The following is a 27,009-nucleotide window of genomic DNA, read 5'->3' on the forward strand; positions in this document are numbered from 1 at the left end:
TTACTTCCTCAAAAAAACTCATTGTGCATGATTTATAAACCTGTTTCCTCATGGGGACCTGAGAAATGTCCCCACAAGGTCAAAATTTACTGGTATTCCTATCCTTGTGGGGACATTTGGTCCCCACAAGGTGATGAATACCAGGTACACACATACACACACACACACACACACACACACACACACACACACACACACACACACACACACACACACACACACACACACACACACACACACACACAAACATAGGGAAAAAGTGAGAGAAAACAAAGGAACAAAATATATATATACAAAAAAAAAAAACAGATAAAAAGAGGAAATTAAGAAATAAAGATGGATTGATCAAAATTGATTATGAAGACATAATGTTACAAAAGATTTTTATTTCAGATAAATGCTGTTCTTATGAGAGAAACCTCTTTTTTTTACTCCGCTGTTTATTGTAGAATATTAGAATGATTTCTGAAGAATCGTGACTGGAGAAATGATGCTAAAAATTCAGGTTTGAAATTACATGACTAAATTACATTTTAAATATATTCAAATAGAAAACCATTATTTTAAATAGTAAAAATACTTAGAATTTTTACTGTTTTGCTGTACTTTGGATAAAATAAATGCTGGATTGGTGAGCAGAAGAGACATCTTTAAAAAAACATTAAAAATCTTACTGTTCAAAAACTTTTGACTGGTAGTGTGGGAGGAAGAAAAAAAGATCTAATAAATAATTCAAATAAAAAAGTATTTAATTGTTTTTAATCTGTATCTCTATTTGTAGTAAGACTCCTTTACCTACCATTTATTTATTCATTTAAATGTGTGTTTTCTTCCAACAAATTTCAAGATTTACACTATCATTCAAAAGTCAGAAGCCAGTGTGGTTTTTAATTTTAATTAAGTCTATTATGGTCACCAAGGCTGGATTTATTTGATTAAAACACATTAAAACAGTACAATTTAACAAACCGTTTAAAGAAATAGTTTTTAATGAATAGAATTTGTCTATTTTAATATATTTTAAAATTAAGTTTATTAATCTGGTGGCGAAGCTGAATTTTCAGTAGCTATGCTCCAGTTTTGAGTGTCACGTGATCCTTCAAAAATCATTCCAATATGCTGATCTGATATTATTATTACACTGATATTAAATAAGATATAAAATTGATTTTTTGTGACAATGTAAAATACAAACCATCATCTTTGATTCATTTAATGCATCCTTGCTAAATAAAAGTACAAATTTCTTGATTATTTTGAAATTGATCAATACTTTTTAATAAAAACTATGTATCTATTATTCAAACTGTATTTTGCTGTTATTAAAAATAATAACCAATTGCCAATTGTCTATTTTATCTTGTTAAATTAGCACACCTGCAGCATCAATGAAGAATTAAATAAATGAATATTCTCCTTATATGTGCGCTGCAACCAGATTTCATAATTGGTTTGGATTTTAAAGGTCCCATATCGTCAAAATCAAAATTTCCTGGCTTTTTTCATGATAACTAAGGTCTAGGGGCTATCTAACTACCATATGAGTTTCAAAACAGTCAATCCACAGTAAACTGCACACAGCCTGCTTAAAGTAGCTGTTCATTTTCATGAGCAGCTGTGACTTCCGTAACGATGTGACGTCCGATCGACTCAAGTCACCGCCTTCAGTCACAAACCAACGTCCCACCCTCCTTTTGTCAAACCCCCAGACAACAACGCATCCAGGGCCGGAGTGGGACTCCTTTTCAGCCCTGGAGTTTCAAGCCTTAGACCGGCCCACTTTAGTTCACGACTGACTATATTAAAATGACGTCATTTCCAATTCAGTGGAAATACAGTAGCCTAAGTGTTGCTTCACAGTGAAGATTTATTTGAACAGTTAACACAATGTAATGTTTAACAGTATCAGTATCTTTTTTCTGTTAGAATTAGTGCTCATAAATATCCAAACCTTGAAATTAAAAAATATCAAATAAATACAAATATATATTAAGCTATATGTATAAAATAAAGATTAAAATAAAATGTATTAAACTTTCTAATTACACTATCATGTCTTTTTTTTAAGTAAACAGCTGCTTTATAAGTTCAAATATTTTTCATAAATGAGAACATTAAAGGGTAAATCTCCAACACTATTCTTTTAAACATCACAATGTCCTTTTCTGCAATATCTGAATATATATTCTGTGCAAAATTGTTCACAGATATCCAGCCCTTAAACACAAATAAAGAATAGAGCAAGTATTTGCAGACATCGTTGTTTTGCACTGCTCCTAACTAGCTTGACGTTAACCAGGGGCGGACTGGGACAAAATTTCAGGCCGGGAAATCTCACACTTATCCAGGCCATCCTACACCAAAATTTGAAACCCTGGACAACAATATTTTTCATCATCACATAAAGAAAAGTTGAAATCAACTGGGTAAAATAATTAAATGCTATCTCTTGAACTTCCAATTTGCCTTTTAATCTCTTTTAATCTCTCTGTCTCTCATGTGTGTTTACTTTTTTAACTAATTTTCTTGTATCTGTCACTTTTTTCATAAACACATCTCCACCTTTACAACCAGCTATACAGTACAGATCTAAGGTTGGTCTTTTTTAAAGAAGACAATCAGCAGATTATTGCAGAAATACTGAGACCTTTTTAAAGACATGTTTTTGTCAAGATTGTAAAAAGTTGTGATTTTGTAAAATGACACTTGACATTGCTGCTAAGGGGGAGGAGACAGCCACCAGGATGGTTCTTGAGCTTCTAAGCTTTCAAAATTATATATAATTTATGATTAGTACTAAAACATTTGATTGAGAAAAGGGCAACAGAAAAAATAGGGCCACTACATTAGGACCATGTGTTATTGTCGTAATGTTAGAATTAAAACAACAACAATTAGCTACATCTTGAATATATCTTTATTAAAAAATCTTAAAACTAAACATGTTTTGCATTATAATGGGTCATGTTTGGCCCTAAGGAAAATTAACCATGATATTATTGAGCCTATGGTAAACATAGTAACCATGTTTTTTTTTTTTTAGGATTGATTCCCATTAGTATAATCAGAATTTTATACCATGGTGAAACTATAGTGTAGCAAAACCATTGTATATTCTATAATTATTGTATAACTATAGTAAACATGTTTTGTAAAATCACAGTTAATTTTGTATAAGGGTAGCTCCCTAAACCTGTTTTAAAACGATATTTTTATAGATTAACATTTGTTAGCTGTTCAATACTTAAGTAAACAAAGACAAAACTACAATAGTCTGTTTACAGATGTAACTGACCTGCACTTTAGGTCCTAAACAGGACAGATTTGTCTCTCTGCTCCACCTGGGCACTTCTACTTCAGCCTCGCGTCGTTTTGGCGGACAAAAACAATAACAACAACAATATTAAATAATAATAATAAAAATTGGAGGGTAGCGGGCCAAAAAATTCTCCCGATGGACAGTCCGCCCATGGCGACTGCTGTGAGTGCAGGCAGCTAGGGACACCGGCCCTCGCGGCCAAAAAAACGGACCGGCCCACCGGGAATTCTCCCGGTCCTCCCGATTAGCCAATCCGGGCCTGAACGCATCCATTCCATTGAGCAACAACAACAGGAAAACAAGTGGAGAAAACCCTGTTCAGTCGATAGATGTCAAGCTACGATCATTACACAGGCTTCAGAACAACGTGAATATAAGAGACCAGCGGCACGTCAACTTCAGCCTCTTTCACACAGCGATTCCGGTAAATACACGCATAATGTGTCCCACGATTTGTTCCGGAATTGTTTAATTTGGTTCATTCACAGTTGTTTTCCGGAATCTGTGCATGCTTTGCACACAAACCATAAAGACATGTGACATTTGGATGTGAGATGTAATGCGACGCGTACTTCACTAAACTGAAACTAACCTGAACAAACTGTGCTTCAGCGCTGATAGTGAGGAGCTGGCTCTGCCTGATGATCGCTGCTTCATTCCACTTTGCACTTAACGTTATTTTTCGTTGTGAAGAGTCGCTTGATAACGTGCATCATTACTACAACACTGCCTTTAGGTTCTGGCTTTGGTTCACACAGTTCCCGTAATTTTCCAGAATCAGCGCGCATTGTGAAAGGGGCTTTACTAAAGCAACAGTTATGTAGCCTACTGCATTCGGTGTTTGTAAAAGAAAAAACATTAATGATCATTCTAAAATATCCTGTTGAGTATCAGCTCTCTCTATTGCTCTGAGCTCGCTTACGCTTACAGCATACATGACCGTAGTTACCTGTGATTGGCCTGGTTGTGCGTCACTCAGAAAACAACAGGCCAATCAGAAGAGAGGCTCATGAATATTAATTAGATGGGCCAAAATCGACCTGTTTTTGACAGAGCTCCTAAAAAAGGAGCTGTAAAAATATATTGAGATGGATTTTGGCACTTATACCGCAAATATATATTCTTAAGGACATCAACAAATAAAATAAACCTCCAGAAATGTGTACGATATGGGACCTTTAAAACTCCTGTAGTCTGAGCCCTGCTTACATTACCTGAGCAAAGAACACGCTAGTGACTCATAAACACGACACATGACGTGTGCTGTACATTTGGCCTAGTTTTATTGTGAATACTAATAATTAAGATGATTAAAATAGTACATACAAACAACGGGGTACATAGAACTGATACACCAAAAACAGTCATTTTCCCTGTGGATAAGGTTGACGTAAGGATCATCATCTCCGTGTGCAAACGCTAAGGTGTTACAACTGGCCCGTGGTCCCAATTTCCCAGAATGTTCTCTATGAAACGTCAACAACTACTCTGATAACACTGGAGCTACACAGAGACAGAGAGGGGTACTGCCTTAGTTTAGAGTAGGAGATTCAAATCAACAGTGTCTGCTCTCTTTAGTGTCAGTCTCAGCCCTTGCTAGGACTTACTTTACGAAAAAGTAAGAGGTTAGTTCAATCATTCCACGCCCTATGATCATTCATTCTCAGGGGATACGGACTCAGAGAGTTTGAAAAAAGTCGCATGAGTATTTCGATCACAAAAGGGAAAAGTTCGAGTGCAGGGCTAATGCCATTCAGGTTCTTCTTCTTCGAGAGCGGAGGAAGCGTACGTTTTGAAAGGAAAAGCTCACTTCCAGAACAAAAATTTACAGGTAATTTACTCTCATGTCTTTCTTTCTTCAGTCGCAAAGAAATAGTTTTTTGAAGAAAACATTTCAGGATTTCTCGCCATATAGTGGAAACTCCAAAATGCAGTTTAAACACAGCTTCTAAGATATCTAAACAATCCCAGCCAAGGAAGAAGGGTTTTCTCTAGCAAAACGATCAGTTCTTTTCTAACAAAAAGTCAATTGATATATTTTTTAACCTCAAAAGCTAGCTCTGCGTAAACGCCATGTACTCCAGTTCAAGACAGTTAGGGTAAGGTAGAAAAACTCCCGTCTCATTTTCTACTCCAGCTTTAAAATCATCCCACATCGCTGCAGAAGTACAGACCCAGTGTTTGCAAAGTGAACGTGCAAAGATCAAACACCTTACAAAAAAAAGGTAAAACATCAATGTAGGACGATTTTGAAGTTGGAGAAGAAAATGAGATGGGAGTTTTCCTGTCTTGAACCGAGTACACACAGAGCTAAACAAGACAAGCATTTGAGGTTAAAAAGTATATACATTTTAATTTTTTGGGAAACAACCGATCGCTTCGCTAGATAAGACCCTTCTTCCTCGGCTGGGGTCATTTAGAGCCCCTTGAAGCTGCACTTAAACTGCATTTTTGAAGTTCAAACTTGTTTTCCTGAAGAAAGCAACACATGAACATCTTGGATGACAAAGGGGTGAGTAAATTATCTGTACATTTTTGTTCTAAAAGTGAACTTTTTCTTTAAGTGGACACGTCTGAAATGAGGGTAATGAAAAGGGTAAATTAAAAGTGCATGATGTGGAGTAGCATTACTCCTCAACTTCCCATGTGCCCTTTCTACAGGAGAAGCAGCTGCTTTGAACGTTGCGCTCTAAAGACAGAAGTGAGCTCTCGTATATACACATCTGCACACAGGCAGAATATTACATCCTTCTATTAAAGTACTGTCAATTAAAACAGCAAAACGACAATCAAAATATAAATAAAATGCACTAAAAAACATCTGATCTTCTTAACACTGAAAATCGAGCTTAGAGACATTGGGGTGATGGGTTACTGTCAAGACAATGGCAGTGTTTCGCTACATGGTTCTGGAGGAGAGGCGAGATGACTTTTGAGGGACTGAACACACTTGCTCTCTCTCTCTCTCTCTCTCTCTCTCTCTCTCACACACACACACACACACACACACACACACACACACACTGATGTAACCTCCCCTTCAGGACCTGTTGTGACAAACACTGGACTATCGGGACCTACATTGGTACGGAAATGTATGTACAACACAAGCATGCTCTCTTTGTGTCCAGTTAATTATTATAATGACGCTGCCAAATAAACCGTATAACTTAGCGTTCACCTTCAACAAAAGGTTCTTATAAAAGAGACCAAAAAAAAAAAAGGTATGACGATCGGAACCGCTCTGTGAGCACACCACCGGTTAGTAGTCAACGATCGGCACATCCTGTCATGATCGGAATCAGTGTTTGTTTGTAGTGTCTTAAAGAAAAGGAGGAGAAGACGATCTAGGAGATATCTTTGTGTGAGCTGAATGTTCCTTGTTTATGACTGTGTGTGTGTGTGTGTTTGTATGAGTCTCTAGGGGTCCTATAAGAGGGCTTTCTCAGGGTAAGGGGTCTGTTGGTTGTCTACAGGGAGGCTCTGGGTGTAGACGGGGGTCTGGCTCATGGCCACTGGAGCGCCGACTGGGGTCTGGTAGGACTGGACATCAGCTGGAGGCATGCTGCCAGGGTTCGGGCTGTAGACTGGAGGCTGGCCCATGTACATATGAACATCACTGCAGATAATAAGAGATAATAAATGATAGATAATATACGAAAGTAATAAATAACAGACAATAAAAAAAATGAAACATAAAAATAAATACAAATATTTGTATTTTTATATTTAAATAAATATAACTATTATTATTATCATCCATGCATTGATACAGCTTTTTAGTTTGATAAAGGATTTGATTTTTCAACAATAATAATAAAAAGGAAAAACAGCAACCACAACAATTATTATTAATAAATGAATACAACTTTTATTTTTATTTTTTTTTACATTAAATAACAATGACAACAACAATTAATTAATTTGATTTAAATTATACAAATTATCAAAGAGAATCATACATTGATACAACTTATTTTACATTTAAAACAACATATTATAATAATGAATTATTATTAAATATTTTATCTAATTATATAAACATTATTAACCGATACAACTTGTTTTATTTAACAACAAAAACATTAAATTATTACTTAATATTTTATTTAGTTATACAGAATTATTATATACAATAATATATTATTATTATTTAGTGGTGGGCATAGACTATTTTTTTTTATCTAGATTAATCTCACTGTAATCTTGGAATTAATCTAGATTAAAATGGCTAATTTGAATTCTTCCGAAGGCATTCAGAATGTGTGCTACCCAAATAATGACTAAAAGTAAGTCTTTGAGAACGGGTTTCTCAAGCTAGGTGGTGCATTAGACCAGGGGCTTATCTCCTGTTTCCAAAATGCATCACAGACTGCTTGACAATTGCATTTACAACACAATTAACTATACAAACTTGTGTAACCAGCTATTCCTAAACTGCATGTACTTCTGCGTAAAAGGCTGCGTGACGTGCGCGTTGCAGTTAAATACACAGATGCGCACGGGCATGGATATCTGCGTGCATAGTCTTCGGTTAAACTGCGTTGCTTTTAGAAACGTCAATTCAGTTGTTGCATATAGTTTAATGTCTTTATTTCAGGATTATCAAAGTGCCCTAGTAAAAAGGGTCTAGCAACGCCCCTGCCCTGAAGCAAACCCGGCAGCTTCATAGCTGCATCCATGTTAGCATGTCTCGTTTGATGTGGTAATTTCACAGTAGGCATACACACAGGTTCGAAGACTCGTTCTCGCCCCCCACAGTGCAATTCAGCTAGGTATACATCCGCGCTAAAATATCAAGGTGAAAGTCATCATAGCTTGCGTAGTATAGACCCTGCTCCCAACCCAAATTTGAGAATAGATTAACAGCGATATTTTTTATCGCCCGATAAGAGTCTCACGTTAATGCAGCACGTTAACGCCGATAACAGCCCACCACTATTATTATTATGATACTGCTTTTATTTTCATAATTTAAAATTTAAACAAAAATAGTAATATAATTTAAATAACTTAATAAAAAAATAGACAAAATTACAACTTTTTATTTTAAATGTTACAATAATATATTTCAAAAAATAATTATTTTATCTAATTATATAAACATTATTATTAATAATGCATTGATACAGATTTTTATTTTTATTTAATAACAACAACATTATTTAATAATGACAATTTATTGTTAACAACAACTAACAAAAACAACAATAAATTTTAAAATATTTTATCTAATTATACAAAATGATTATATAATAATAATAATAATAACAATAATGAAGTTTTTAAATGTACAGAAATTGTTTAACTTTGGAAATATAATAGCGTGATTACCTTGGAGCCGGCTGTCCAGCCATTGGTGTTCCTGTTTGGTTCATTGCAGAAAGCTGCTCCATTGGAACATTGTATCCTGGTACTGCTGTGCTGCCCATTGCATACTGCCCTCCAGTGGACTGGCCAGGGTACACCTGGAAGTAAAACAGAAAATACTCTGGTGTTTCTCACAGCCAAAACAATCAACCACAAACAGCCATCACAGCAATTTAAATCACATCTAGCAAACAAACACACACACACACACACACACACACACACACACACACACACACACACACTTGGATCATCTGACAGACTCTCACCTGCTGAGAAGCGTTAGGGGTCTGCTGCATGTAGTATTGCTGGCTCTGAAGTTTGGCATACATAGTGTATACTGGGTCTTCATTCATTAGCTTAGCATAGAGAGACAGCGCTTCCATGACCTTCATGTTCAATTCAGACAGCTCTGAGTGTTTTCTTAAAAAAAAACAAAAAAAAAAACAAATGGCAGACTCATTATGAATGAGATCTATGAGGAATGATGTAGGCATTTGTCTCAATAAATTTTATTCACTAAAGCCTTTGCTAGACATACAGTTAAGGTCAAAAGTTTACATCACCCTTTCAGAATCTGCAAAATGTTAATTATTTCATCCAAAATAAGAGGGAACATACAAAATGCACATTATTGTTTATTTAGTATTGACCTGAATAAGATATTTCACATATAATGTGTTTACATATAGTCCACATGAGAAAATAATAGTTGGTTATAAAAATGACCCTGTTCAAAAGTTTACATCCCCTTGATTTTTAATACTGTGTTGTTACCTGAATGATCCACAGCTGTGTGTGTTTTTATTTTTTTTGTTTTCTGATAGTTGCTCATGCTCTTTTTTGTCCTGAATAGTTAAACTGCCCACTGTTCTTCAGAAAAATCCTTCAGGTCCCACAAATTCTTTGGTTTTCCAGCATTTTTGTGTATTTGAACCCTTTCCAACAATGACTGTATGGTTTTGAGATTCATCTTTTAACACTGAGGACAACTGAGGGACTCAACTAATACAGTTTCAAATGCTCACTGATGTTTTAGAAGGAAAAACTTCTTACATGTTTACCAGAAGACAAAATAAGTTAAATCTACCCTGATCTTTAAATTCAAAAGTTTTGAACTGGGTCGTTTTTATAAATTCAAATATTATTTTCTCTTGTGGACTATTTTATGTAAACATCTTTTGAAATATCTTATTCAGGACAGTACTAAACAAACAATTACATGCATTTTGTATGATCCCTCTTAATTTAGGTAAAATAATGATAATTTTTCAGATTCTGAAGGGGGGATGTAAACTTTTGACCTCAACTGTATGGAAGGATGTTTTTAGATGGGACTTTGAGTACCTGTCAGTGTCCTCTAACTTCTGATCAATGAGAGGACCCATCTGGTTGCAAGCAGCTAATTAAGAAGAGAGGAACAATTATGAATTAATGAATCAAACTCTCTGTCAGAACACACTGATATGGTTTTAGACTCACCCTCCAACTGCAGGAGTTCACAGGTGTCTGACTGGTCATCTGTTGGGTCTGCACTCTGGATCATCTGAAGCAGCTGGTCCATTTTCTCCTGCAGAACATCACAAAAACTTACAAAATTACAGACTGCATGTCACTTCCATGAGAGTTAATACGACAAATTCTCCAAAGCATCTTATGTTTTTAAAGGGAAACAGTGAATAGTGGATCATTTCACTGTGTAATTTTATATGTGTCTGTGGTTGTGTATGAGGCAAATGAATCAACACAATACAGTGCCAAATACTGGGGGAAATATGCAGCCTCACCTCATCGATATAGGCAGGCTCTGGCTCCGGTTCAATCGTCTCTACCTGGACGTCCTCACTGAACTGCACTGTCTTCTTCTCCGTTTTCACTAAGGACAGAGAAGTATTAAAGATGACTTAACGTAATAAGCAGAGAACAAAAATCCAAAAGAATATTGTTGTGACAACGCACACTGGGGTCCAAAAAGCTGAGGCCACATTGAAAATATGGGATTAAAAATAATTTAAACACACTGACATTTGGAAGATTTGGTTTTCAAAACAAGCACTTTGTGACATTGTTCATGTGAATTCTTTTGTACAGATGGTCAAATGTTCTTCCAAAGAACTTCCAAAGAACATTCTTTGGAACGTTGTCCAATCATGCTGGCATGACTGCTTGGCACGATAAAGCAAAAGAATGACATACAAAATATTGAAATTGATCTTGTATTGAAAATTATAAACAAAACAAACAAACAAAAAAAAACCTAATTCAGATACAGTAAAAAATACAGTAAACATCGTAATATTGTGAAAAATTATTATAATTTAAAATAGCTTTTCTATTTTAACGTATTTTAAAGTGTAATTTATTCTTGTGACGGCAAAGGTAATCATTTTTAGCATCATTACTCCAGTCTTCAGTGTCACATGATCCTTCAGAAATCATTCCAATATTCTGATTTGCTGTTCAAGTAACGTTTCTTATAATTACCATGTTTGAAAACAGTTGTGCTGCTAATATTTTTGTGTAAACTGTGCTACATTTTTGTCAGGATTTTTTGATGATTAAGAAAGCTCTTTTAGCTCACCTCCAGAATAAAAATATCCCTATAATTTACTCACCCTCATGTAATCCAAGATGTTTTTATGTCTTTCTTTCTTTAGTCGAAAAGAAACTAAGGTTTTTGAGGAAAACATTCCAGGATTTTCCTCCATATAGTGGACTTCAATGGTGATCAATGGGTTGAAGGTCCAAATTGCAGTTTCAGTGCTGCTTCAAAGAGCTCTACCCAATTCTGACCGAGGAATAAGTGTCTTATCTAGCGAAACGATTGGTCATTTTCTAAAAAAAAAAGAAAAAGTGTATATACTTTTGAACCACAAATGCTCATCTTGCACTAGCCAGACTTCACGCATTATGTAATCATGTTGTAAAGGTCATGTGTGGTTAGTTCTTTATCTGTGTACATCGGTTCAAAAGGGTAGTGCGAAAAATTATATTTTCTCCTCAAAATTGAGTAGAGGGAAGTCCACTATATGGAGAAAATCCTGGAATGTTTTCCTCAAAAACCTTAATTTCTTTGCGGTGCATCTTGAGTAAATTATCAGGAAATTATTCTGAAAGTGAGCTAATCCTTTAATTTTCTTAAAAAAACTTTTGAGTGAAATGGTAGAGTGAAAAGAGAAAAATTATTAGAAAATGTTTTATAACAGGAAGAGACTTTGAGGGGCTGCAGGCTGCAGGTGGAAAAGAGTAGATGTGACAGCTTTACTTACTCATCTCAGGCTCTGCTGTCAGATCTGCTGTCACAAAGTTTGACGGAAAAAGCCCAACACCCTGATACGTCTCACCCTTCCACCAGTTAGGGTCACTGTGATAGAAAAGAGATGCTTAAGCCACCTCCCACTAAGTGTCATTTAACTCATTTAAACTCTTTGGCTGTGTTTGGAATCATTTACTCAATCTCTACAGAGCGCTCAATGTCTACTAACCGCTTCTACTTTAAAACACTACTTCTGCTTCATAATCGTGTTTGTAACTTAGCAACCAAAATGAGCTGAAAGTGCAAACAAGCCTTTCCAAACAGAAACAAGTGAATATCATACGAAGATAATGATTTCAAACACAGCCTGTGAGTGGAATTCATTGTGAGCATCAATGAACAGAACCAGACTCACCCGTCATCCAGGATGGTGATGATCTCGCCTGATTTAAAGGTGAGCTCATTGTCCTCGGCTGCCTCGAAGTCATAGATGGCCCTGACCTTTCTGCCATCAGCCTTGTGAGATGCGAGGAGGCTGCTGGTGCTCGGGTAGAGGCCAGACAGAGAGACCTGAGGCTGTTGCTGTTGCCTCTGGTCCTTCAGAGACAGTTCAATTGCTGGGAAAGAGAGACACAGACAGAGAGATAAACTCTTCAAGGCAATTCATCGTAGGGATTCATCGTTCATCTCAGGATTACAGATCTGCGCCCACCTTTAGCAAGGTCTTCTTCTTCTTTCTTGTTTGTTGATGTTGCAGGGTCTTTAGCTACCAATGCAGGACTGGCTTTAGCTTGTTCCGCTGCCTGAACAAATGTAAACGTCTCATTATCATACACATATTTTCCCCTTTTTAAACTCATTCACACAAAGTCTGACGCAACAGAACATAGTTAACATATTCACCTATCAATATATTATACACCGTCTGCAATAATATAAAAGAAAAAAAAGACATTACATATTTTATACTACCGTTCAAAAGTTTGAGGTCAGTAAGATTTTTTCAAATGTCATATGCTTATGAATCATTTATTTAATTAAAAATACAGTATAAACAGTAATATTATATTTTATAATTACAGTTTTCTATTTAAATATATTTGACATTATTTTTATTTTATTATGGAATTTATTTATTTGCTGGCAAAGCTACTTTTGCGGAAAATTATTTTATGAGAAGAAAGTATAAAAGAACAGCACTTATTTGAAATATAAATATATTATATAACATTATAAATGTCTGTCACTTTTGATCAACTTAATGCATCTTTGTGAAATAAATGTTTTAATTTTATTACTATAAAAATTTAATAAACTAAAAAAATAAATAAAAACATTTACTGAACCCAGACCTTTAAATGGTAGCATATGCACTTCTGTTCTAAAGTTTGGGATCGGTAAGATTTTTAATGTTTTAAAGATAACTCTTCTGCTCATTAAGGCTGCATTTATTCAACTAAAAAAAAAACAACAAAAAAAAAAAACAGTAATTTGTGAAATAGTATTACAATTTAAAATTACAGTTTTGTATTTTAATATACTTTTAGCATCATTACTCCAGTCTTCAGTGTCTTACGATCCTTCAGAAATCATTCTAATATGCTGATTTATTATCAATGTTAGAACAAACTGTGCTGCTTTATATTTTTTGGAACCTGTGATACTTTTTTCAGGATATTTTTTTTTTTTTTTTGCTTTTTTTGATGAATAAAAAGTTTCAAAGTACATCATTCATTTTAAATAGACATCAATGTAACTTTTTACTATCACATTTTATCAATTTATCCTATCCTTGCTGAATAAAATTATTATTTTTTATCAAAAAAGAAAGAAAAAAAATCACTGGCCTCAAAACTTTTGAACAGTATTGTTAAAATGATTTCTATTTTAAATAAATGCTGTTCACCTTTTTATGTTTAATTCATTAAAGAAAACTACATTAAATGTTCACAGGGTCCAAAAAATATTAAGCAGCACATTTTTTCAACATTGATAATAAATAAGCATATCAAAAAGTTTTAAGGATCATGTGACTGGAGTAACGACTAAAGAAAATGAATATTTGCATCACAGAAATATATTTTATAGTATATTAAAATAGAAAACCATTGCAACAATATTTCACAATATTACAGATTTTATGTATTTTTAATCAAATTAAAGCAGCTTTGATAAGAGAGTTAGATTCATTTAATTTCCTTTAATATTATGTTGTGCATATTTTATGCACTGAAGACTGAGATAAGGCCTTTAAACTGACCTCCTGACACACATTTAATTCCCCACACACTTTTTATAGAAATAATTACAGCATTTTACTAAATCCAGTGAACTGGCAGATCTGTCCTGCAGGGATCTGGATTGTCTGCTCACCTGAGAGCCCACAGCAGGGAAGATGACTCCCTGTTCTCTGAGGTTCTTGATCATGGCCGATATAAGGCTGAGCTGAGGGTCATTACGGAAATCCTCAGCCCATTCCACCATCAGAGCCTTCAGCTTCTCACACACTTTTGGATGACCCTTGATCAGAAAAGACAAAACTTTAGACTTTCACTGCTGGATTAAACAACTGAAGCATGCAGTATTTCTAGAAACAAAAAGAAACACATACCTTATTTAGCACGTTACTAACTTCGCTAGCAAATTCCCTGGAGCAGACCTCTAAATGAAATATTTTTCCGCAGTTTGAAACACACGCACCAAGTAGCTGAAAGAGAAAACACTCAGTTGATTCTCGATAGCTCATTAATGGCTTCTGATGATTGCATACTTAAGATTGAAGCATGATTTCTCCTCATCCACTAGAAAGCATTAAGAATCATTTGGCTTACCGTCAATGCTTGCATGGCAACATGCGGATCCTTGTGATTCACTCTCCTCATTATAGATCGCAGACATTCTTTAGGCCTTCAGAAGACAAGCAATAATGTTTAACCTTTTAAATACAGATTCATCTAAAGGCACTCTTAGAAACATCCAGAATGCTTGTTCACTAACCCAGTGCGAGACTGTCCAATCTTGTCACAAATGTCCAGAATGAGTCCCCAGTCCTCAGCTGTGTTCATCTCACTTGTCGCTTTCTCTGCAAAAAAATAGTAACTCAAATGTTTATCCCTCAAAATGATAAAGGCTTTCTGTGATTTCACAGATTCAATGGCATAACATTTATATGCAAATTAATGAATGTATATCTGTGAAAGGCCACCGGCTCTGTTACACCTTATTACAGAAACCAGAGTCAGTGCTTGAGATAAAAATGCCACCAAAAGGAGTAAAAATAACCCGTATATTTAAAATATAAGGGCAAAAAAAGTCACTCAGCACAGGTTATACAGTAATAATAACAAATTATAATAGCAAGAAATTAGATATACACTGACGTTCAAAAGTTTGGGATCAGTAAATTTTTATGCTTTTAAAGACTGCTCAAGGATGCATTTATTTGATCAAAAATACAGAAAAAAAACCAGTAACATTGTGAAATATTATTGCAATTTAAAATAATGGTTTTCTATTTTAATATACTTAAAAAAATATTTATACTTTAAAATATTTATGTGATGCAAAGCTGAATTTTCTTCTGTCATTACTCCAGTATTCAGTGTCACATGATCCTTCGGAAATCATTTTAATATGCTGATTTATTGTCAATGTTTAATAAAATGTTAAAAGAACAGCGTTTATTTAAAATAGAAATCTTTTTTAACAATACACTGCTGTTTAAACGTTTTGGGGGCAGTTCTTTCTTTTTTTTTAAAGAAATGAATACTTTTATTCAGCAAGGATGTGTTAAATTGATACAAGGTGATAGTAAAACTAAAAACTTAAATTGTTAGAAAAGATGCCTATTTAAAATAAATGGGGTACCTTTAGACTTTTTATTCATCAAAGAATCCTAGAAAGAATGTCACAGGTTCCAAAACATTATTAAGCAGCACAACTGTTTTCAACACTGGTAACAAATCAGCATATTAAAATGATTTCTGAAGGACCATGCGACACTGAAGACTAGAGTAATGATGTTGAAAATTCAGCCTTACATCACAAGAATAAATTACATTTTAAAGTATATTAAAAAAAGAAAACCATTATTTTAAATTGTAATAATATTTCACAATATATTATGTTTTTTTCTGTGTTTGTGATCAAATAAATGCTGCCTTGATGAGCAAAAGAGATTTCTTTTAAAAACATTAAAAATCTACTGATCCCAAATGTTTAAAGAGCAGTCTATATGTATTTTTACTAGGTTTTTTTGTAATGTTTTTAAAAGTCTCAAGTATCATAGAGCAGGGGTTCTCAAACTATCTGGAGATAGGGACCCCTCATAGGGCAGAAAAATTTCCAAGGACCCCCTCATAACCGCAACACAAATGTAATAGCTAAATCACGTGTGTGAGAGAGAGAGAACGATGGGAAAGGGTTGAGCAATTAAAAATGAACTGCAAGAACACAGTGGAACACAATGTAAATAGTGCAAAAGGCTTTTATAGGTATAGTCCTAAAATGCAATGAAAATGCACTGATGCAATTACAGGCAATAAACAGATAGAATCAAACTTTTTTGGAATGACTTCATGTGTTATGAAAATATATGTTTAACTGGTGTGTGTTTGAGGTGGGGTGGGGGACAAGTAAAAATTAACCCTGCAGCCACACAGTGGAACACAGTGAATTTCAAAAGGATTTTTGATAAGGATAATAAGGATAAGTATAGTGCTCAGATATAAAATACAATGACAATGCACCAATTTGGGATTATCAATACTTGACCTTTTTAAATATTTATCCATTGTGCATTCTAGCCTAGTAACGTTAGGTTAGCGTTTTTATAGTGCTTTGACGGATTGACGTAATGTAACAACAAAGTTTCTATTGGCCCCGAATTAAAGCGGGGGGAGTGCTGAACATAATGCACCGGTTTAATTGGCTTTCATTCATTAGCTGGAGACGTGAAGTTAAAGTCTGAGGGAAATGTTTTGGCAGATTGATACGGTGACGCATTGCTGCCACACACATTTTTTTCCACACTCAGCTATGTGGTTATAACGACATCTTTTCTCATAAAAACTACATCTTTTCTCGTAAAAACGACATCTTATGTCATAAAAACGATCTGATATTCCTGTTATAGGGAATATAACAGGACATAAAGGAGGATGCACGTTTCTGGAGTTATATAGAAATACACTGTTTTAATAATTTTAATGTAATATGTTTATTAGGATTAATTTCCAATCTGCCCTCAGACCCAGAGGATTTAAGATGATCAGATCAAAACTGTTATTTCTGAATAATCGACTCTGAGCTTGGAATATTATTTGGATGAAAGTTCTATTTTACAGAAAATTGAAATACGATCATAAAGAAATAAAAGAGAAATGACAAACGGTTTGATTGTATTATGATAATAATTTCGTTCTGTTTCAAAAATGAACAAAATTAATGAAAAAAAAAAAATCAGTTTTAGTATGTTTGTCCGTGGGTAAAAAGAGAGCTTTAATAATTATGTGGGCGGCAATGAAAAGCCACTTTTCAACTCAACCTGTCTTTACTGTCTATCGCATCATCCAGAATAAATACAAAATTACAAAAAATAAAAATCTAGCTTAATTTCGTTTTTTCTTTTCTCAAACAAAACAAAATAATAATAATAATAATAATAATAATAATAATTAAGCTATTATTATTATTATTATTATTATAAGGCCTATTATTATATTTTTTATTATGAATTCTATTTATTTCTGCTCCCATTTCGATTTGCTGTTAAATCAATCAAAAAGTCGATTATTCAGATTTAATAGTTTTGATTATCTTAAATAAGATTTTATAATAAAATAATAATACGCCTTATAATAATATAATAATAATAATAATAATAATAATAATAATAATAATAATAAGCATAATAAAAATTTGAGTGGCCTATTATTATTATTTCATTTTGTTTGAGAAACGGAAAAGCGAAAAGCTCGATTTTTCGTATTTTTGTTCGTGGGTAAAAGACATGAGCTTATTGCTTGAATATTAATTTAACATGCCTGGGCGGCCTTGATACTTAGTATGATTATATACAAATTATATGATATTTATTATACATTATTAAATTTTATCTTTGAATCAAGCCACGAAATTTGTACTAAAGACTGTACACTACCTCTTGTTGGAGTTATACGAATTAAATAAACACAATTTTGTTTTCGATTCTTTTATTGAAGTAGACCTTTCAAGCTGCATAGAGACATAAATTGCCAGAGCTCACCCTGTATTTTTACAAAGGCAATTTGTGACGTTTTGTTGTTATTGTGGAAGTACATAAAATAAAGCAGACTTTTATATTTCTTTCCTCTGTAATCACAATGTAAGGGATCGCGCTGATGCCGCCGACCCGAGAAGTGCAGTGTTGCGCTTCATATACGAGGCAAAGAAACGTTATTGTGACTAATTTGCAGAGCGGTACATCAGACGAACATGTATTCTGCATGATGGGATAGACAGTAGACAGGCTGAGTTGAAAAGTGGCTTTTCAGGGCCGCTCACGGACAAATATTAAAGCATAAGCACTCTTTTCATGAAAAAAAAAATCATTTATTTTTCATTTTTTAAACAGAACGAAATCATCATCATCATAACACGATCAAACGTGTGTAATTTTTCTTATTTATTTCTGATACTATTTAGGCCTACATTTTCTGTAAAATCAAACTTTCAATCCAAATAATATTCCAAGCTCAGAGTCAAAAATAACAGTTTTGATCTGATCATTTTAGCTGGGTCTGAGGGCAGATTAGTATGGAGATTAATCCTAAAAAACAAGCTGCTACAATTGAAATAATTACATTAAAATTATTAAAACAGTGTATTTCTATATAACTCCAGCAGCGTGCATCCTCCTTTAGGTCAGAACTGTGGCGAAGGCAGCGCGGACAAACGGTTTCTGCGCGCGTAAGCAGGGCGTAAACAGCGCGTATTTTTTCCGACGCCCATGTTAACAGATTAGAGCATTCACACCGCACGCAGGGACGGCGCGGCAAAGCGTAGCAGGAGCAGAGCAGAAGCGTCAGTGCTGCGATCGTTTTGGCGCCGAGTCTATTTTTGCTGCGCCGCTTACGATGGATTAAAACCACAGTGCATCGTTCTTGATCAAATCTGACCTGATTCACACGAAAAATAACAAGTTATCCATAAAATCATGTATCACAATTAGGGTTGGGAATCGAAAATCGATTCCGATTCTGGAATCGGATACTTAAGATAAAGAATCGGATACTTGTTATAATATTAAAATTTCGATTCCTCGTTTCGATTCCTGGTTGCATTTTTTCCATCTAGTGATCTGCCAGGACCTTCCGCGCGTGCAATCTGCCAGGACTTTACGTGGTAATGTAAACATCAATCGAAAAGATGGATCACGGTAAGCGTTTAAAAGTGTGTCTACGCTTTGTAAAAACCGAAGACAAATCTACCGCTGCACGCAAACTTCATCTTAGAGATCTGCAAGGGACGGATTTTAGTCCTGCGCCCGCCCACTCCAGAAGGAATATGTTATTTCGTCCCGCAAAAGCCCACATAAAAGTCACTTATACCCCCGCGGGAAGACAGGTATCTACTTTATCTCTTGGCTGCATGAAACAAACCCTCCCGGTAATGTAAAGGCAAAGATGACCAGAGTAATAGTAACGAACTCGCGCGTGCCTAATGTATTCATTCTTGTATATCGGAGTCGTACATTAGGCACGCATAAGTCCGCTGTTGATTCACAAACTATTCATGCTTTCGGTGCTCTGATCCATAGTAATTTTGCGTGAAATTTCAAAATATTTGCATAGTTTTCAAAATGAATGTCCTGTGAGTTTTTTATAATGAATGCTTACCCATAGAGGTGGATCTTGTAAGGGTCAGTGGTGTTTAAGCACATATGAGCACCAGCATAAACAGATTTACAATGTATTTACTGTATTTTTCATTTATATGTTTATTTTATAATAAATACAAACAGTAGATATTCAGTCACTTAAGAAAGAGTACTCTGAAGTTGTGAAGAATGTCTGAATTAAATAATTTAGGTGCTTTAAATCTGTATGTGTGTATTCATGTTAAAAAGTTAGAGCAGAGGATTTTCTTTTAAATTCAAAAGTATAGCTTTAATTTAAAGTTTGTTTGATTTTTTTTTTATAACATGCAGGAGAAAAATAAAAAGGCAAAACTAATGTTTAGGTTAATAAAAAAGGTTAAAAAATAAACACCTTTAGAGGAAATGTCAGGCATAGGGGGGCCTTGCAAAACTGACCCGAGAAGAAGGGGGACCTGATATAAAAAAGGTTGAGAACCCCTGTAATAAAATAATATGTTGCAAGCTAGCACTGAAAATAAACATGTTTAATATATTAATGTTTGACTTTTGTGTTTGTTGTTTTTTTTTTTTTTTTTTTACTAAATCGGAATCGAAACTGGGAATCGAAAAGAATCGGAATCGATAAGTGGAATCGGAATCGGAATCGAAATCGATAAAATTCAAACGATACCCACCCCTAATCACAATCACGGTTTAAAAGGCTCACCGGCAAAAATAATGCATTTGTTTGGAGATAATGTCTATAAATTAGCCTACTTGTTCAAAACAATCACGTAAGCAAAGTTTGTACTATTTTCTGCTTGTTTTGATATATACAAGAATATATAAACATACTACTGCCATTAAAATGTTATTATAAAACATTTTAAAATACAGAAATAAAATCATTTTTAAAAGAGAAGATTCTGAAAGTACTGAAGGAGATCCTATAATTATTTAATATAGATTTACAGTAGTACCAACAAATTATATTTTTATATCATATGTTTTAACATGTTTTTAAATATAATGGTTTCATTATAAACGTGATGATTATCTCAAAGTTGGACAACCACCATAAAAAAATATGAAAATATCATATGAATCTAACCATGTCATGGCAACAAATGTAAAACAAATACCAAAATACCATAATTTTACATATTCTTTTCGTTATTGAAAAACTGTTGCTATAATTATCATAAACCAAGACGATCTTTGTCTAAAAATATATTCAATATTTTAGCGTTTCTAATTTGCTACTTAAATCTACAACATACAACATATCACAAATCAAAGCACATGACAGACAGTTCTTGGAGAACACCTGAAATGCGTGACTGAATGAACAATACTTGTCTATATTGGAAGTACACAAGCTGCGGTTCAGCTGCGCGCGACAAACGCTTCCAGTGTGAAAGGAAAATGGATGCGCGCCGCTTCTGCTCAGCTTACGTGCTGCTTACGCCCTGCTTACGCGTGCAGTGTGAAACCGGCGTTACGTTTCACACGCGGGAGTAATGACGATGGTCCTTGCACTTTCTCCGGGTTTGATTATATTTTGTAGCAAACTTTCCACGGACCCCCAGGAAGTGCGCCACGGACCCCTAGGGGTCCACGGACCCCACTTTGAGAACCACTGTCATAGAGGCTGAATTTAGGCATTTATCAAATAAAAAAAAAACATTTTGATTTGGTGTTCAAGAAATTTCCTAATCAATTTTGAATATGCTGCTTAATGTTTTTGTAGGAACTGTGATACAAAGGACAGCATTAATTTGAAATACAAATCTTTTGCAACATTATAAATCTTTACTGTCATCTTCGATCAATTTAACGCATCCTTGCTCAATTAAACGTATTATTTTTTAAAAATGGTAGTGTATATATGCTAAAATACTTATGAATCGGTCAAATTGGTGGCACTGAACAAAAACAATGCCACTGAAACAAACAAAACTTGCATATTTTGCTCATTATTGCTGCTGAAAATGATTAATTGTTGTCAGGTTATGGGGTGTACTAATTGCTCAGACCAGGAAAAAAGATTCGGAGTACTATAGACTGCCAAAAGTTATAACAATTATAAAGGAGAAGAGTGCAAAAAACTGCCTGGGGAACAAAAGGCGTTTGTGGTTGGCCAAACTGAAGCAGGATTACCAGGGCAAGAATCTTGACAACATTTGAGTTTGTTCTTATAATATTTAGTCAGATAGGTGAAATATTAAGCTAATATCTTAATTAATACTGCTTATATGCATCTTTACCACCTATTAACTTTGATTTGTCAAAATATTGTGCCCTTTCCTGCTTACTAATTCATTCTCTATATGATCTAGAAGCTTCCATATGTGTTTTCTGTGGTTTAGACAGCAGAAATTAGTAGGGATGCACCGGTTGACCGGCCATAAATCGAATCGAATTTTTTCCGGAAGTGTGTGCGCGGGCCGCGGCATTCGATTCATTCAGAAACATGTCACTTGTGTGGCGGTTTTTCGAAATCTGTGAGCAGGACGTGAAGATTGCAATCTGCAATGTCTGCAAAGGACAGCCGCTTTCCTGTGCTCGCTGAAGTTGCGCAAGCGTACCTGTCCTCGCCCTGCACAAGCGCAGACAGCGAACGTTTGTTCAGCTCAGCTTCTCACGTGACAGATGAAAAAAGAAACAGACTCACTTGTGACAAAGCTGAGATGCTTATTTTTGTAAAAAGCATTACTTTACTTTTGAAAAGCCAAAAATAAAAATCTGTTCTGTTAAGAATGATTATTATTATTTTACATTAAAATGCCTGTTGGCTTGCTGTTTTACTTTACTAAAAGCATGTTTTACTTATTAAACTGTATTTACTTTCATATTTTTTATTTATTATTTAATTTCAGATGTCAGATGCTATTGATTCAATAGCCAAAGCCAGATTGGCCTATTAAATACTAAATAAACATGTTGTTTATGTTGTTTACTTGCATAACTTCTTGTTTTTGAAAAAAATCGGAAATCAGTATCGGAATCGGCCAGCTTGCTTGTAAAAAATCGGTATCGGAATCGGCCATGAAAAATCATGATCGGTGCATCCCTAGAAATTAGCAGAACAATGTATTTAGTAGTACATTAACTATGCAATCCATGCTGTTGTTTACATCTGAGTATCACAGATATGGCCACGAATCTGGCTAACTAAGTGCAAACCCTCTATATGCCAGAAAATTTTATATGTTTACATTAAGAATGTGGCAATTTGATGTGGTGTTCAAGAAATTTCTCAATCAATTTGGAATATGCTGCTTAATATTTTTGTAGGAACTGTGATACAAAGGACAGCATTAATTTGAAATACAAATCTTTTATAACATTATAAATCTTTACTGTCATTTTCAATCAATTTAACGCATCCTTGCTGAATAAACGTATTAATTTAAAAAAAGAAGAAAAAACGGTAGTGTATATGCCAGATATCTGAATATGTTTACATTACACTTAAAAATGTGGCTTTGTTTAACCAATCAGTCATATTGGCGCGGCACTGAACAAAAACAATGCCACCGAAACAAACAAAACTTGCATATTCTACTGATTATTGCTGCCGAAAAGTATCAATTATTGTCATGTTACGGGCTGTAGTCGCTCAGAACAAGAGAAATATTTGGAGTACTTTATTAGTTATAACAAATTAAGGAGACGAGTCCCAAAAACTGCCTGAGGTACAAAAGGCACTTGTGGTTGGACACACAGAATCTTGACAACATTTGAGTTTTATAGATATTTTATAATATCTTAATTAATACTGCTTATATGTATCTTTACCACCTATTAATTTTAGTTTATCAAAATATCTGTGCCCTTTCCTGCTTACAAAGTCCTTCTCTACCTGATTTAGCTGTTTTCACATGTTTTTTTTTTTTTTCCCATGGTTTAGACAGCAGAAATTAGCAGAACAACATATTCAGTAGTACATTAACTGTGCAATCCATGCTGTTGTTTACATCTGAGTATCACAGATATGGCTAATTAAGTGCAAGTTAATCTTTTTAAAACCCTTTTTTTTACTTAGATGTGGATTCGATTTGATAATTAACATCCACAATTATTTAAAGCCTCATGAAAATCAATTCCAGCCCAGGCAGCAAATATTTCCCTTAATAAAAAACGTTAATTTATGACACATTGAGAAAGCTATAACCCTGTTTACAGAAGGTTAACCAATGATCTACATTTGTTGTGAGATTATGTTTGTCAATCTAGCAAGCTGTCATATAAAGGACAAAGGTTAACCAAAACCAAAACAAAACACACTGTACGTGTTCAGTATCTGTCCATCAGTATCTGGTACAGAAATACCCCTACAAAACGTTTACAATAAACAAAACCAGCTAGGAAACGAATTCCACACAGAAAACGCCTTCAGACGAGCTCAAACAATGACATCTGCAGCTACTGTACATCACTGTCAAAATATGCCATTGATTTCATCTGCAAAGACTGAACATATTCAGATCAATATGAGAATCTACAAACTAACACTTAAAAGCTAAATTGCATTTATATTATATCCGCACAGGCTGGCTGAGATCTTTTAAAGGTTATGATCAGCAGGCTCATAATACAACAATAATATAGACAATGCAACACTGTAATCTTACTAATGGCCTACTATTAAGGATACAGTCGTGCAGCTGGAATCACATTAGTCAGCAAGACAAACACGGCTAATAATATATAAAAGGAGCAGCTGAGGACATTTGCAGCGTCACCGTGTGAACCGTTAGCTTGTGAACGAACGGTCGAGGATGAATTAAACCATTAAAAGTGAGACAGCTCAAATCATCTGAAGTGAACTGCAAAGCCTGTGGTTTTGCTCAGTGGTGCACTGTCAGTGCCACACAGATAAAGAAAATGTGATTTTACTTGCAATCCTTAGCTACAAACTTGGCTAGCCATCAGGCTAATAACATGTTAAGCTCTCTAGCTGTGAAACTGTTGTCATTACTATCTAGCGTCACGTTAATAGTTTCGGGGTAAAACCACTAGTGGGAATTATTTAAACACTGGAATGCGACATTCGCACAAATAGTTAGCGTTAACAGAAAAGAAACGAAAAGCCGGTGGGTTGCCATGAACAACAATAGACACATATGAGCTCCGTTAGCTCGGCTGCTAACTGTATGACATCTCAAACTTACCAACATCTTGATCAAAGGGATTTGACGTGAAGAGAGGCATGGCCGAGATATACACGCGACGAAATCTAAGCTCGATCCTCTTCTTGTTCGTCTCCCTGTCAGCACTTGGTTAAAAGTGAATTAATAAACATAATAAAAGAGAAACTACACTCTGTGTTGCTGATGGGACCCCCTCCTCAGTCACTTACTCGCAGCCCTGCAGCGGTGCATTCTGGGTAGCAGAGCTATTGCACATACCACACAGTTAAAAAACACAAACAGCTGGGCATATCCAAATAAATATGAACGGGATGTGAACGAGATGTTTGTTGTTCGACACTGGAATCTGTTTAAGGAACAGTGTAAATAATGACTTTGTGAAGGTTAGGGAAAATACAGCTGATAAATCATATGACTGTATCACATGGTGCACTCTCTCTGACTCAGCAGTCACGAGATGATATAAACACTTTTTTTTGTCTTATTGGAGTTAAAATATTCAATTGTGACTTTCATGATTGGGCAGGGTAGCAACTTGCCTTCAACGACAATGTGCTTTTTATCTAGCAGTGGTTTTGTATGTTGGTTTTAAAAAGAGGATAATTCATAAATTGTAATATCAGCATATTTTGACACTGATTTGGGCTAAACAAGTAAATAATAAACAAGTAAATAATGAAAGAGAAAAGTAAACACCAATAAGTCACACTGACCTACCTTCTGGGATTTTCCACAAATGTTGTAAATTAAATTTAAATATATAGATAATTTTAAAAAAAGTTAATTATTTAAAAATGTTTTATAATTATTTTAAAATCATACACTTAAAACAGTAATATTGTGAAATATTAATTTAAAATAATACTTTCCTATTTTTAGTATAATAAGCATAGTAAATAAATATGATAAAGTATAATAAATAATGTTTTTTGAGCACTAAATCAGCATATAAGAATGATTTCTAAAGGATCATGTGATCTTTTGCATCAAAGGAATAAATTACATTTTAAAATAAATGTAAATAGAAAATAGTTATTTAAAATTGTAAAAAATATTTCACAATATTGCTGTTTTTACTGTATTTTTGATTAATAATTGCAGCATTGGTAAGCAGAAGAGACTTTTTAAACATTTAAAAACATTTAAAAACGATAAAAACATTTAAAAACGATAATATATTATCATACATGTTATGTTGAAAACAGCTCAGTAGATTTGTTTCAGGTTATTTTGATGAATAGTAAGTTCAGAAGAACAGCATTTATCTGTAATCCTTGCTAAATAAAATGAATAATTTCTATAATTTCTTTAAAAAAAATTAAATATATTTTTTGAATGGTATAGCGTATAATTTTACAAAAGCTTTCTATTCATGAAAGAATCCTGAAAAAATGTACTCAACTGTTTTAAATATTGATAATTATAAAAAATAATAAATATTATTATTGAACAGCAAGTCAGCATATTAGAATGATTTCTGAAGGATCATGTGACACTGAAGACTGAAGCAATGATGCTAAAAATTTAGCTTTGATCAAAGGAATAAATGAAAATATTTTAAAATAGAAAAGTTATTTTAAATAATAAAAATATTTTTTAAACATTTTACTGTCTTTACTTTGGGTCAAATAAATGCAGGCTTAGTGAGCAGAAGAGACTTCTTTAAAAAACTTCTGTTCAAAAACTTTTGACTGATAGTGTATATACAGTATTTTTGACAGGCACTGAAAACTGGAGTAATAATGCTGAAAATGTACCTTTTATCACAGGAATAAATTACATTTTAAAATATGTTCAAATAGAAAACACAAGGTATTTTAGAAAGTACAAATTTTAAAATGTTGCTGTTTTTGCTGTACTTTGGATCAAATAAATCCAGGCTTGGTGAGCAGAAGAAACTTCTTTAAAAACCATTACATTTTTTGCCTGGTACTGTATATACAGTATTTTTGACAGGTACTGTATACAGCTGCAAAAGCCAAATCAACAGGCAAACACACACTGGCATGGCATTCTAAATAAAGCAGCTCAAATTGATATTGCATTACTGCATTAGGATTTCAACATAAAG

At 34.2% G+C, this 27,009-nt stretch overlaps 1 protein-coding gene across 1 annotated transcript; it reads right to left on the reverse strand.

The window, feature by feature from the left end:
* Positions 1–4,585: 4,585 nt before the first annotated feature.
* On the reverse strand, positions 4,586–25,241 carry stam (signal transducing adaptor molecule (SH3 domain and ITAM motif) 1). Its single transcript, XM_073848261.1, has 14 exons — positions 24,960–25,241; positions 14,943–15,027; positions 14,777–14,852; positions 14,557–14,652; positions 14,319–14,465; positions 12,658–12,748; positions 12,361–12,562; positions 11,959–12,053; positions 10,477–10,565; positions 10,172–10,259; positions 10,037–10,091; positions 8,959–9,112; positions 8,654–8,787; positions 4,586–6,938 (listed from the first exon to the last, which is right to left on the reverse strand). The coding sequence occupies exons 1-14, from the start codon at positions 24,997–24,999 to the stop codon at positions 6,749–6,751; spliced, it is 1,542 nt and encodes a 513-aa protein (XP_073704362.1). The 5' UTR covers positions 25,000–25,241; the 3' UTR covers positions 4,586–6,748.
* Positions 25,242–27,009: the final 1,768 nt, after the last annotated feature.

The sequence above is a fragment of the Garra rufa genome, chromosome 10 (genome assembly GCF_049309525.1).
Source record: "Garra rufa chromosome 10, GarRuf1.0, whole genome shotgun sequence".
Lineage (NCBI taxonomy): Eukaryota > Metazoa > Chordata > Actinopteri > Cypriniformes > Cyprinidae > Garra > Garra rufa.